This window comes from Quercus suber, unplaced genomic scaffold, assembly GCF_002906115.3.
Source record: "Quercus suber isolate HL8 unplaced genomic scaffold, Cork oak 2.0 scaffold_68, whole genome shotgun sequence".
Taxonomy (NCBI): domain Eukaryota; kingdom Viridiplantae; phylum Streptophyta; class Magnoliopsida; order Fagales; family Fagaceae; genus Quercus; species Quercus suber.
The window spans coordinates 958,128-972,735 of record NW_027069533.1 but is presented as its reverse complement, the minus strand read 5'-3'; the positions used below and the strand labels follow the sequence as shown (position 1 = coordinate 972,735).

The window sequence follows — 14,608 nt, the reverse complement described above, 5'->3', positions numbered from 1 at the left end:
AGGACTGTCGAGGTAGCACCGTCTTGGGTCGGAGGAGACCGGCCGTGACAAAATCGGGAAATGGGTACTGTTTCTTATGCTCGTCGGCGCCGCTGGGTCACGACGGAGGAGATGGCGCCGACGTACGCGTCGGAGAGATCGGTGTTCTTCACTGGCGACAGTCCTGACGAGGCGAGGGAGCTTGAAAAATTTTTATAGGTTCGGTTTTTCTGCTTTAGGAGAGTGACCGGGCTGAAGGGGGAAGGGGAAATGGGAAATGAGAAAAGAGAAGCTGAAATGGGGATGAGTAGCAAGGCGCGGGTAACAAAACAGAACCATCTGGATATGTGACAGAGCTGGGGCCCATGAATAGTGATGAAAATTTTTGAGTTATGGCATTGTACTGATAAGCCAAACGGGTATTGATTTAGAGTGATGGGTGATGAGTGATGAAAAATGAGTGATGAGTGATGAGTGATGAGTGATGAAAATTAAGTGACGAAAATTGAGTGACCAAAAAAAAGTTGCCAAACAGCCTCTTATATTGCAGCCTTGACAGTCTTATACTACAGCCAAGCTTGTATCCATGGTTCTTAGATGTCAGGAACAATGAATCAGGCTTTAAATTTTGCTGTGTATGAGAACCCATTTATTGAAGAAGAAAATCCCCTTCAAGCCCTAACATTTATGGGGAATAGAGAGAGCATCAGGACCTATTTCTTTGAACTTTTCAATAACAAACCTACATTTTAAATTTCTGTGGCCATGATCATCATATTCAGAGAGAGGGGAGGGGGGGGAGAAGAGATCTAAAAAGTTATGGGACTAGAGAGAGATGCAACAATTTAGGGTTGTGAATAAACTAAGTTGTTTATGAACAGCTCAAGTTTCACTTGAAAAAAATCTTGTTTATGTTTGTTTATTTCAATTTGAAACTGTTGCTCATCTTTTTTATTTATCTTTGTTATTTTGGATAGAAAGTAGTTATGATGCACGGACACTTCTTTTGGGGTGCTATACCAATTTCATATTCGTGTTATAACGGTGTCCTAATTGTCATTTCATGTTATGATTTTTCAAAAATTGCTCGTGTCGCCATATCATATCCATGTTAGTGCATCATAGTAAAGTAGCATAGAAAAATAGAAAATCATTAATAAAACTCTACATTTCACTTAGGGATTGTTTAATTTATAAATCAATTTAATAACTATTGAACAAAAAATGTAAAGAAAGTTCCATTAAGAGAGATAAAAATTCGCTTAGCATGAGAAAGTGCAAAAAAAAAAAAAAAAAAAAAAAAATCTTCTATTCTGAAAATCAAATTTGAGTTACTTGCGTGAAACACTAGATTTTATCAGTGATTTTTTTTTTTTTTTTTTTTGAGTATAATAAAGATAGATGGAAGCTTTAAATTGAAACGGTTTCATAAGTTTGTAAGTTTGTGAATTTAATTGACACAACTAAAAGCTTGCAACTCACATAGAAACATGGTATAAACACTAGATATTCTATTTGTAATTTCCCTGAACTAGTAAACTAGATTTTCCATGCTCTATCTTAACTAACTAATCTCTCAAAAAAAAAAAAATTCCATGAATTTTAATAAATTATTATTATACTTTTTATCTTTGGAAAAAAAAAAAAAATCGGTTTTACACCTTATCCTCCTTACATGTCATTTAAATATTATTATTAGTATTATTATATTATTTAATTATAATAATTATTTTAGATATGAGTTTTAAAAAAATAATAATACTAATTGAAGCCAGAAAAAGTTTTATTATTAAATTATTATTGTTTTTTAAAGTTGTAGAAGTATAACAAGATATTTTTATAATAAAAATAAAGTACAACGAAATATTAAAAGAAAAAAAAAACCAACCAAAAAAAAAAACAAAACAAAAAACAAAAAACAAAAAGGAGGAGGAAAGCCGATTTGCTGCGTTAACTTTCCTTTCCAAAATCTTCTATACACAGCAAAACCGAGTCCAAAATTACTCTTCAAATAAATAAAAAAAATAAAGTAAAAACCAAAAATTTCAGTTAGATCAACTGCTGTACAGGACTTCCAATCCAATCCAATCCAATTCAATACAATTCCTTCGCTCAACTCCTCTCTCTCTCTTCACTCGTGAAATCCTCGATGTTGTTAGGGCTTGATTCCAAACAAGTCAAGCCAATCCGGCTTCCGGAGCCGCCGAGTCCCCACTTCGGCGGCGGCGGAGGTGTTCCCGACATCTTCGAAACCGGCTTCTCCGGCGCCATCAGGCGCGCCGTCGTCATCGGTAACGGCTTCCCCGCCGCCGAGAATCAGTGCTTGGGCTTGGTTCGCGCCTTAGGCCTCGCCGATAACCATCTCTTTTACGTAACTCCCTCTCTCTCTCTCTCTCTCTCTCTTAAATTGTATAACTGTATAAGTATAATTTTGCTAAAAACTGTCCAATTAGCTCAACTAGTAAAGGATTTCGTCTCGTAAAAAAAAGACGCTATTTTTTACGCTATAAATTTCGAATCTTTGAATATATATTGATATGAATGTGCAGCGTGTAACTAGGCCTAGAGGGGGAGTAAATGAGTGGCTGCACTGGCTGCCGGTTTCGCTTCACAAGAAGTTAGTTTATTTGATAAGGCAGATAATTCTGTTGACGGCTTCTCTGTCCTGGTCCAACAAACTCGCGCCTTTGCCTTTGGAAAATGGGGCTGTAGGCTTGGCGTCTGTTTTAGAAGCTGATGTGCACCAGATTGTCACCATTGCTCGCCAGTCCTATGACAAGTACTTTCTTTTTTATTTTTCTGTTACTGTTTATTTAACTTGCCTAGTTAGTTGTTGTTGTTGTTGTTCATTGGAGAAACGAAAACCAGAAAATGAATCAACTTTGTTGCAGTTTGAATTTATATAGTTGGGCTGAAATGAAATGTCTTGCACTGTTACATTGAATTATTGCGTATTTTTAAGAAAACCATGTTCGAAGTTTACATTGTATTCCTCAATGTGTTTGAGTATAAATATTTATGGCAATATCCTTGGGAAGTATGTTGTTAACACTGAAATTGAATTTTTAGTAAACGGAATTCATATCCTTTGGTTTTAAGATTCTGAATGTAGCAACGTAGGAAATTGGTTAAGTTTTTGTAGCTCTATGCTGAATATGGGATTGATTTCATAATTATATCTTTTTTCAGGGATGGGCCTTTGTTGGTGGTTGCTTCTGGCAGAGATACCATATCTATTGCAAGTTCCATCAAACGTTTAGCATCGCAGAATGTTTTTGTTGTTCAGGTTTGTGAATGGAACCTAATTTTTTTTGTATTAGTTTGTGCTTAAGCAAAGAAGCTGCTTCCTTGAACTTGTGCGGTTGAATACGTAGATGATTTAATGAATTTTATTTTATTTTTTGACGGCGTATTTTTCATTTTATTAAGTGCTAGAGGCATTTGAACACCATTAAGAGAAAAAGTTAACTTTAGTTGGAAAATTGAATGTTTGTTTCCTTTGGTTCCTAGACCTGCTAACTTGGATGTAGAAGGACTTGGACTCTTGAAGTAATTGTTGGCAGCAAGGTGCCCCCTAGGCCCCTTTTGGTCACAGAGGAGTGTATTGTTTCCTATTTTGAGCTTACAAGGAAAATTTGAACAAAAATTTTCATTTTTTTCTTCTACATTATTTCCTTCTCATTTCCCTATTTGGTTCAAGAGTCTTTATATTGTTATTAATAATTTCTAGCTTTTTGGGTAGTGGTAGTAAGTTCATTTTACGTGCCATCAATATAGTTTAGTTTTTCTCTTTTTGATAGGTTCCATCAGTATAGTTTAGTTGATGGAAGCTAATTATATAACTTTATACTCTTCTTGAACCAACGTTGGTCAAAACATGAGATGCACTAAAACGCCAAGGCCTCCTAGAGCCTTTGCACAAAGTGCAAGCATGTGCTTTATTTAATTTTTACTAGTTTGGCCCCAAGTGAAAAGGAAGGGTACCCCTTGCGGTTGTTCATGCCCGATTGCAGTATAGAACATAATTTTTTTTTAAATGATATAGTAAATTCAAAACCAATTATTAATGGACAATATGCCTATCAAGTGATCAATTTAATTATATAAAATATAAATATTGCACTTTATAGATTTCTCTTATAATCTCTTATGTCTACAAAAATACACAAATATGATATTTGATAGCCATTGATCAAAATGGAGTACATGGTTGAGTCAAAGACCAAAAAGTACTAGAATGGTAAGTAGTGACTTACACGCTCAATTGATATTTTGAATGTCTTCTTCTAGAATTTTTTATGAGGGATTGACGGGCCGGCTTTCATGTATAGTATCACACCATAAAACTGGTCTCTACATAGCAAATACAAGGTCCATATCAATAGCATTAAGATGTAACGATTAAATTTACTAGGTTTAAAAAAAGAAACGCACTTTTTTGCACTTTGCACTTATTGAAAAAGCTCAAAAAAGCTTGCTTTTCTGAATGTTCTTCTTTAGGTGCAAAAAGAACTTAAGGCTTGGCACTTTGTGTTTTGAGCTTTAAGCATGCTTTTACCACTACTGTTCTAAAATACTTCTTAGCGTATATAGGTTCTTTAGTAGCCTAATGTTCAATGTCTTCTTCTGCTGTAGCCCAACATTCACTGTTAGTTTGATGGAATATTTTTGTTTCCATGCTAATTGTTGTGGGCATGGAGTTCACTTTTGAATGCTTAAATCTTTTTGATGTGATATTTAGACCTTTGATGTTGTTCTTGTTATTGGCTTTTGTTTTGCAGATACAACATCCAAGGTCAAACTTGAATAGGTTTGACTTGGTGATTACCCCTCATCATGATTATTATCCTTTGACTCCTCATGCACAGGAGCAGGTTCCTCGGTTTCTTCGTAGTTGGATAACTCCACGTGAACCTCCTGACAGGCATGTGGTATGTATCATGACTATATATTGTGTGCAAAAGTTTATTTTATTTGATAAACTTTGGTCTTGATTTAATATTAGCCCCATCTATTTCTGGGTTGTTACTGTTATTCTATGCTAAGAACTTTTGGATTCAGGTCCTCACTGTGGGAGCTCTGCATCAAATAGATTCTGCTGCTCTTCGTAGTGCAGCTAGTGCATGGCATGATGAATTTGCACCTCTTCCAAAGCCCCTTCTAGTGGTCAACATTGGAGGACCCACACGTAATTTTCATATCATACTCAGTCCTTTAATGTTTGATACTTTGTTGTACCTAACTGGCTATTTGTTTTTGAATGCTGTATGCTCAATTTTATGTGTATTTCAACATCAGCTTCCTTTGTGTGAGATTAATCTCCTTTGTGTATACATGCATCTACTTTTATTTTTGTCAATTCTACATCAGCACTATCATGCATACCTATTTGACATGGAACTCTTTGCTTTGAAATACATATTTACCTGTAGGATTTAGCCTTTTCAAATAGAAATTTCACTATTGGTGCTACATGTGCAAGAGTAATGGTAAATCGGTTGACCATCTCTTCCTTCATTGTCCCGTTGCTATGGATCTATGGTCTAAGGTTTTGGCTTTATTTGGAGTAACTTGGGTTATGCCGCATACTGTTTTGGGGCTGTTAGGGTGTTGGCAAGGCAGCTTTGGTCATCATCGAAATGGTTATATATGGTCCATCGTTCCTCATTGCGTAATGTGGTGTCTTTGGAGGGAGAGAAATAGTAGATGTTTTGAAAATATTGAGAGATCTATTCTGGACCCCAAGCTTTTCTTTTTTAGAACTTTACTGGATTGGTTGTTTGCTTTGCAAAAACAATCATTCCCTTCTTTTATTGATTTCCTAGATTCTTGCAATTTTTGTATTTGATTTGTTGGCCCCTTGTACACTCCCCGTGTACTAGGGTGTTCCTTTTTTATATCAATAAAACTTATTACTTATCAAAAAAAAAAAAAAACTATTGGCCATTTTGTGGGGTTGACTCTCTATGGTTGTCAATATCTGTTCTTATACTTGGGTATCAAGATCATCTAAAACTGAAATAGTGAATTTTGTAGGAAGTGGATCAGACTGTTCATGTTATGGAGACATTTTTTTTATTGTTAGACATTTTTTTTATTGTTAAGTTCTTTAATGACATAAGAACATGCACATAATGTTCAACCCCAAGTGATAGCATAATTGGCTAGGGGCCACACCTCATGAAGCAAAGTTCACTAACTTGAATATCCCCTTTCCCCTCCCCATGAGGCCAAAACTTATAAAAAATTCATATAATGTTATTTTGGTAGTAATTTTATTCAGTTAGAGTCGGTTAATCCTTAGATTGCCCTCTAGGATGGCTGTTGAATCATTCTTCCGCTTGTTTTCTAATATTAGAAACATTGTCAGTTTTTTTGGAAACTGGTGCCACATTTCTTGATGTGGAGTATTTGGAGGGAAAGGAATGCTAGATGCTTTGAGGGATGTGAGAGGTCCTTGCTAGAGATTAAGTCTTTTTTCTTGCATACTCTCCTTGTTTGGAGTGTGGCTTTGTCGCATTTTTCTTGGTTTTCCCTTCCTGTTTTACTTGATCATTGTAATTTTGGTTCTTGATTTTTGCCCCCATAGTACATCCTCAATGTACTCGGGTTGGCTATTTTTCTTAATTAATAAATTTTTTTCATTACCTATCAAAAAAAAGAAAAAAAAGAAACAGTGTCTGTTTATTTGATATGGGATTGTCTTTTACTAATGAGTGTTGGCAAGTTATATGCATCCATGCACTTTTCAAGAGTATCAACATCAAGGATGTTATTTTTTATGGGTCTAGAGATTTTTATGAGACAATTGAATATAAATATAGTGAATACTAGGGCTGGTGTGACTTAGAGTAGTTTGTGTGATAATGTGCACAGATTATGAATATAGTGAAAAGTTTTTTAGCCATCAGGGGCTTCTTGGTATTCTGTTTAATTTTGTTATCTGTTTCTCACTACCTAAATTGACTACAATTGTCATTAATGACCTGACACTGCAAGCACATTTGTGCCAAATAAATATTAGTGTGAAGTCTGTCTTTCTTGAGCTTGGGATCACTGTTTGATTCTACTGATAATTGGAATAATGTTCTCTATTTTCAATTTTTGTTGTTGTCAGTTCTTACCATGTTTGAAGTGTATGAGATATACTTATAAAGAAAAAGTATATGAGATATGATGTTTATATGTTTATTCATCCCAATCACTTATATAGGCCGCTGTCGTTATGGTGCTGACCTCGCGAAGCAGTTAACAGCTTATTTGCTCAGTGTTCTTCAAAGCTGTGGGAGTGTCAGAATATCTTTCTCAGATAGGACTCCTGAAAAGGTGCTCCCCGCTGACATCAAGTTTCTGATAAATATTTTATATTGAGTAGCACTCTTTATTCCCTTTACATTCATAGGTATCTAACATTTTTTGATTGGTATCAATAGGTATCTAACATTGTTGCAAAGGAACTTGGAAATAATCCAAAAGTTTACATCTGGGATGGTGAGGGTAAGTATTGATTTGAAATTCAATTTTATGAAGAATAGGTGATTAAACCCGGGTTTAAGTATGGCTTTCTTCTTTCTTCAGAACCAAATCCGAATATGGGGCATCTAGCTTGGGCTGATGCATTTGTTGTCACAGCAGATTCAGTTAGTTTGATAAGTGAAGCTTGCAGCACTGGGTATGCTTTTGAAGGCTTACCTCTATTATTGATTCTTAGAACATATTGATTTACTTTTTGGTTTCAAATATATATAGCTAGATAGATAGATAGTCAACACATAAATATTTCCAATTATGTTTTGCAGGAAACCTGTATATTTAATGGGAGCTGAGCGTTGTACGTGGAAATTATCAGAATTCCATAAATCCTTGAGTGAACGGGGAGTGGTTCGGCCATTTACAGGATCTGAGGATGTAAGTGAAAATCTTTTCTACTTCTTTAACCCTATGATATGAGGATTGTCGTACATTCTCACTGAAGTGCATGGGTTAATTTCGGCGGGGTTGGGGTGGCTAATCATTACCAATTTGCTTTCTTAAGAGTAAAGAATCCCCAAATATTTGCAATCTGGATCCAATAGAGCCAAGGTTGTGCTGCTCTGTTGCTGGTGGCAACTTTTCTTGCTTGTTTTCACCCCCACTCTCATTGAACAAGTTTCTGCTGATTGTTCCCACACCCCAGTAGCCAACTATCTTATGAACTATATGTAATTCACAAAGCATTACATTAGCATGAATATGTATATTCATAAAGTAGCCTTTTGAATATACATCTTTTTTACTTATCAAAAAATGAAATTTCTTATAATTCCTCCTCAAGCATTTTTATTTCACAGCATTGAATAAATAAACAACTACCTATATGTTACTCTATCAATTGCATGATAGTTACTTTTTTTGTTGGTTACACATGCACCTAATGAGTTTCAAACTCATGAGGCCACAACCTCACCCTTTACCTACACTAGTGAGAGGAGGAAGCACCATTTGGGCCAAGGCTCATTGGCCTATCTACAGCATGATAGTTTCCTTAATTCCTTGTATGCTTCTGTTTTATGTACTTAAATTAAAATTATTTTTATGAAATATATCTAAATTAAATAAATACTTGATAATTGTTACCTTTACCGTCTGTGAAGGATAATTGTTGGTTCTAACACTGCAAAGGGAAAGTCATTCTGCCATTTAGGATAACCCTAACTCTTTGGGCCCTGATTTATCTCTAAATATGAAAATAAAGTCTTGAGTTGGCACCTTGTGATGTTGTGCTTTATGTCAAATGTTGGATATAATAATTCTTTCTTTAGAAAATTATTTACTGTATTTTAAATGTTCCTTTATTTCCATTGAAACATTACTGTTATAGGATTTTCATTTGGTGCTTCTTTTTAAACCCAACTCTAAATAGTGCCCCCGGGTCTTGGTTCAGTTGGTAGTTGGGGTGGGTGTGGCATTGGGGTTAGTCTTATGCTCAAACTTATCCACACAAACAAAAGAAAAAGGGGGCATTTCACTTATCCACAGGCTCAAATAAGTTACCATCACGTTGTTAGGCAGCATTTCACTTCTGTTTTCTCTATGAACTTTTATTTATATTAAGAAATGTGATAGTCTCATTCCAGCTTGATTAATGACCTGTTGGCTACAAGAATGATTTCTATTATCTCCATATTTATTTTTTGTGCATTGTTTTTCCCTTTTGGAATTTGATAGAGAGGTTTTTCTGGCAACTCTCTTCGGGGTTGGGCTATTAAGTATTAACCACATCAATATTTTCTTCATGCTTAGTAAATAAAGGTGTTATTTGGTGAATTTTTATTTGACACTAATTATAAGTGAACAACTTGTTGGAATGAAATTTCTTTTTCCTTGAACCAATTATTACATGTTGGTGCCTGTATTAATTTTCAGATTTCTGAGAGCTGGAGTTATCCTCCTCTTAATGACACTGCGGAAGCAGCTAGACGGGTGCATGAAGCGGTTGCTGAGCATGGCTGGAGATTGCGGCCGTAGAAAACCTGTTAATAATTGTTGTTGTAAGCACATTGTCCAATTGTTTGCTTAAAAAGGTGTAGCTATTGAAAATTTAGTTTCTTCATTAGCACGTATAGGAACTACAGCTACAAATTCAAAGCCTTTTGAATATAATTCTTTCTCACCATGGAATTTTGAGGTATGTGGAATAAAGGTTTGCTGTATTATTTCGGCTTGTAAAAATAGGCAGAGGCACGCAGGCATGTCTGTTGCAGCTCTACTAAAAGCCCTTTTGATGGGTGGTTTTGGTTAAGAAATATATTTTGTGCTGAAAATGTTTTTGTACATCAAATTGATTATGCAGTATCAAAATCTTTCCATATTTATTGAAATTGTCTTTGCTGTGGCTGATTTTCTTTTCTGCTTATGTTTTTCCATTTCTACTATAATGCTTGCTTGGATTAATTCATAACCTTATCTTGGATTACGAAAGGCAGAAGAAAACTAGGACATTCTTCTACCCATATCTGTAAATTAGAAATTTAGAATGCCTAATAGCTTCTTTTGCTCAGACAGAAGCTGCCTTATTGCAACAGGAACAAATACACTCAAAATTAAAATCACACAACCTTGTAGCAGAAAACCAAATATCAGGAAGACCCCAAAAGATTTGAAATAAGGATCTATAAGAGCAGAATGCAAACTACAAGGCAACAGTTGCCTTCAAATGATAACTTGATGAAATCCCAGATCATGTGCAGACCAAACAGCATGTAGCACAGCAATAGCATGTAACTGGATCAAAATTCTCACCCCACCCTGATCCTTTGGTCTACACAAAATCACAGCAACATTAATTTTGTATGAAGGTTATCGCCATTGACACAAGGTGCAATATTCCAGCTGAGCACAGAAGTCTAAATTTCCTTCTAAATTATTATGCTCGAGAGACCTTATTTAAAATTTGCTAATGTTACATGCACAACAAATTTTATAATTTTTTCTACAATTTATTGAGACGACAAGTTATGATTAATTCAACATTATTTTCATTGACATCATTTTTTATTGTACACCAACCACAATCTTCTATCTCATTAGTTGTGAAAAATAATTTAAAATTGATAGTCATTAGTCTTATTGTTACCAAAAAAAAAATGTTCGTTTTGATCCATAGTTTTTCATTTTTGTAACATCTATGCCCCTGTACAGCTTGTTGGTTAGCTGACGTGATGTTGTTTCCTTTTTAATTCTTTTGCCATATTGTATTGGCAAGGGGAACCGTTGGAACTTGGAAGCACTGTATTCCACATAAAAACAATCAGAACCTAGCTGATGATGATGAGGATCCCAACATAACAACAATCAAAACCAAGCCCATGATGTGATAGTAACGACAAATTGCCATTAATAATGATAACTGGAAGTTCAAAATTGTTATGATGATAGTTGTATTTATATTATCATAAGAAAAATATTATAAGTCAAGTTTATTAGAAAAGACTTGTAAACTGCTATAGTGATGATTGTAATTGGTACGCTATATTTGTATATTCATGAGAAACATTGCTTCGTATACTTTTTTGCCTTTTCTTTTTTTTTTGTTCAAGTACAGTCCTTCCTTGCCTACCACAAAGAAGGTTTTTTTTAGAATAATTAATTAATTAATTAATTAATTAATTATCCTTATCAATTATATATGCCTTCAGATGTTACAGAAAAGATAATTATTGTTTCACATATCTAAATGTGAATTTTTTTTCTTACAATGTCCTCACTTTCACATATTACATGAGATGTAAAAAAAGAAATGTGAACAGTGTTTGGATGTGAAATAATCAAATCTCTTTCGGGGAAAAAAAAAAAAAGAAAAAAAAAAAAGGAAATAAAAAAAAAAAAAAAAAATCACACCACTTTTGTTATTCATCGATTGAGCATAATAATATTCAGGAAATCTACTGCAATATATAATGAGCAGTCACAAGATAGAGATTGCTATAAGCAAAATATTTCTAATAATAGAAAGGAAGGTGGCATCAAGCTTAATATGATTTAACTTGAAAATTTTGTAACACATGAACTATCTCAAAAAAGTGATTAATATGACATATGAACAAAGAGAATTTTACTTGTTTATTATTCCATACTTATTATAATAACTTGCATACATAACCTATTTGTGTTTGAAGTGGAGCAAGTGAATTCTCATCAACAACTCCTCTGCTATTAAGCCTTACACAAGCACCTAACTTCCCACCATAATAAACACCCTAAACAAACTAACCCATTAACGAAGTCTCATTTCTTTCCACCCCTATATAAAACACACACAGTACTCTCCATTAATTGCATCTCAACCCAATCTTGCATAGTATCCTTCAAAGAAGCCCATATTTTACATATCTAATGGACTCAGACAGGAGTGGTGTTCTGACAGAGGTTTCTGTTCAAGAGCCAAAGGCCAATCCCAAAGGAAAAGCTGTTGCTGGGGCTGCTCCTCCTCCCCCTGTTGTAATTTCCTCAAAAGTTACTACTACTTCAAACCCAAAAGGAGGATGGAGAAGAGGCTTTGCCATTTTTGACCTTGTTTTAAGGCTCTGTGGCATTGCGGTTGCTTTAGCTGCCACTGCCATAATGGGAACTACTCAACAAACTCTTCCCTTCTTCACACAGTTCTTCCAGTTCCAAGCTCAATATAATGATCTTCCAACTTTCACGTATGCTAGCTTCATATATTTTCTTAAACAATAAGTCTACAGACACTATATTTTTCACAACCGTTGAATGTGCTATTATGATTTATGCATAATAAAGTGATATTAGTGGAAACTTAGGTTAAAAATATGTTATTTAATTAATCTTAAACAACAAGTCATATCAACAGTCGTAAAAAAAGTTGTCTCTAGCATTTTTTATTTTAGTTTAGTTTTTAAAAACTAAATTCTGTCGTGAACATGTGCTTAGGTATTTGAACACATATGACAACTGCATTTATAAGTCAATTCGAAATTAGTAAAAGATATTAGAAGTCGTTGGACCATCTTGCTGTGTCATTTTCCTTTTTTGATGTTAGTTTATACTACCATACTTTCTGTCATTTTCCTTTTTTGATGTTAGATTATACTAACTACCATTCATGCATGTAGGTTTTTTGTGATTGCAAATGCAATAGCTAGCGGATACCTTGTCCTCTCCTTGCCCTTCTCTATAATCTGCATCGTTCGGCCACATTTAAGAGGATTAAGGATCGTCCTTATTGTCCTCGATACAGTAAGCTTGGACTTGGACCACTAAGATCATACAATATAATCCCTATGCCTTTGTTATTGTTATTGTTATTGTTTATTTCTCTCTCTCTCTCTCTCTCTCTCTCTATATATATATATATCAGCATTTGACCAATTGATACCATTGTTCATATACTGCAGCTGATGGTTGGCCTTGCCATGGCTGCAGCTGCCTCGGCTGCTACCATTGCGGACTTAGCTCAGAATGGGAATTCAAACGCTAATTGGGCCCCTATTTGCCAGCAGTTCGATGACTTTTGCCAGAGTATCACTGAGGCTGTTCAGAGTTCCTTTGCCGTAGCAGTCATCTTCATCTTGCTGGTTGTTTTCTCCTCTTTGTCTCTGCGTAGAAACTGAGAGATGCTAGACCATCATGGAGCTAGCTAAGTCTGTGGTTTGCTGTGTACATAAGAAGCGTCTGATGTTGTACGTAACTTCCAACAACTTGTGGTGTGTGCAGTACTGGGCTTGTGTTGTGTGTTGTCTAATTTCTTGAATTTCAAAGTAAGAAGAATTTGCTCTTTTAGTTTGTTTTCCTTACAAGCTTGTTTTTTGAGTGTTTCTGTGATGTATAATTAATGTATTGATCTTCATGTTTCTTTTGAAGCCCAAAACTCTATTTTTTTTTTAAGCTTACCAAACGTAATAGCTCAAAATATCGATTGATCCACATGCTTTAAATTATTGAGTTCTGTTATGCTATATTAACTACTCATAATTCAATTTGTTTGGAAAACAAGTAAATTCAAAGAAGAAATATTGTATAAACAAGGGGCCAATACCCCTCCCCCATATTTTTTTAATTGTAAAAAATGAAGTAATTTATATATAATGCCTACACGTTCATATATTTGGAGTGAATAAGGGAGGGAAACTTGTCCGAATATACTAAAATTAATATATTTCAACAATCTTCCTTTTTTTTCATTTTGTCTCCTCTCTCTATCCAAATTAACACGAGGCCTATTGGGTAAAATTCAATTTGGTCTCTCAATTTTCAAAATCAAGGCAATTTCATCATTGAATCTCTTCTTCGTTAAATTTTTAACAACATTAATAGTTGAAATCGATTTGGTTTAAACGTTTTACAGTTTTCATAAATAAGCTTGTAACGTATTTGTTATTGTCACATTAATTAATTTTGTTAAAATTTAAACAAAGATATTCAATAATGAAATTAACTTGATTCTAAAAGATGATGGACTAAGGATCCGTTCGGGAAACAATTTATTTAGTGGAAATTGAAATTTTTTTGCTGAAAGTATTGTAGATAAAAATAGAAAACTAGTTGAAATAGTACGGTGAGACCCATATAAATAATACTAAAAAGTACAATGAGACTTATAAATAATAACAAAAATAAACTGAATAGTATAAAAATAAATTAAATAGTAAAATAATTTGAACTTTATTCAATAATTGGAGGACCAAATTAATAATTGAACTAAAAATAAAACAGTTTTGCAGGACTCTCACGATGGAGGATGTGAAAGAGAAACTTTTCCCCAAAAAAAAAAAAAAAAAAAGAAAGAAGAATCCATTCATATTTGTGGTCCCTTCCAAAAAAGAACCTTTAACCTTTTATAAATGAACAAATCCCTAGAGGTTATGGTGCTATCGAGGAAAACATCATCAGCCTCTTGTCTGGAAGTGTTGTGGCTACCATGGTGCATTGCACTGATCTCAATAATTCATATATTTTTCATTATAATTTAAATTTTATAACTTATTTGAAAAACGTAATAAATTAAACAAAATAGTACCATAATTGTAACAATATGGTTTTGGTTACTTTTATATAGGAGGTGTTTGGTTTTGGTTAGGGTTTCAATGTAGAGTGGATCAAAGTTTGAATGGTTGGTGTAGTCACTTTT

The 14,608-nt window shown here is 34.3% G+C and overlaps 2 protein-coding genes across 2 annotated transcripts; both read left to right on the top strand.

The window, feature by feature from the left end:
• The first annotated feature begins 1,915 nt into the window (after positions 1 to 1,915).
• Positions 1,916 to 9,839, top strand: LOC112000822 (mitochondrial fission protein ELM1). Its single transcript, XM_024032993.2, has 10 exons — positions 1,916 to 2,350; positions 2,529 to 2,758; positions 3,169 to 3,265; positions 4,761 to 4,910; positions 5,041 to 5,167; positions 7,193 to 7,305; positions 7,413 to 7,476; positions 7,558 to 7,651; positions 7,779 to 7,887; positions 9,385 to 9,839. Exons 1-10 carry the CDS (start codon positions 2,129 to 2,131, stop codon positions 9,484 to 9,486), a joined length of 1,308 nt encoding a protein of 435 aa, XP_023888761.2. The 5' UTR covers positions 1,916 to 2,128; the 3' UTR covers positions 9,487 to 9,839.
• Positions 9,840 to 11,712: 1,873 nt separating this feature from the next.
• LOC112000849 (casparian strip membrane protein 3) lies at positions 11,713 to 13,375 on the top strand. The gene is made up of 3 exons (XM_024033020.2): positions 11,713 to 12,164; positions 12,594 to 12,717; positions 12,876 to 13,375. The coding sequence occupies exons 1-3, from the start codon at positions 11,854 to 11,856 to the stop codon at positions 13,089 to 13,091; spliced, it is 651 nt and encodes a 216-aa protein (XP_023888788.1). The 5' UTR covers positions 11,713 to 11,853; the 3' UTR covers positions 13,092 to 13,375.
• The last annotated feature ends 1,233 nt before the right edge of the window (positions 13,376 to 14,608 follow it).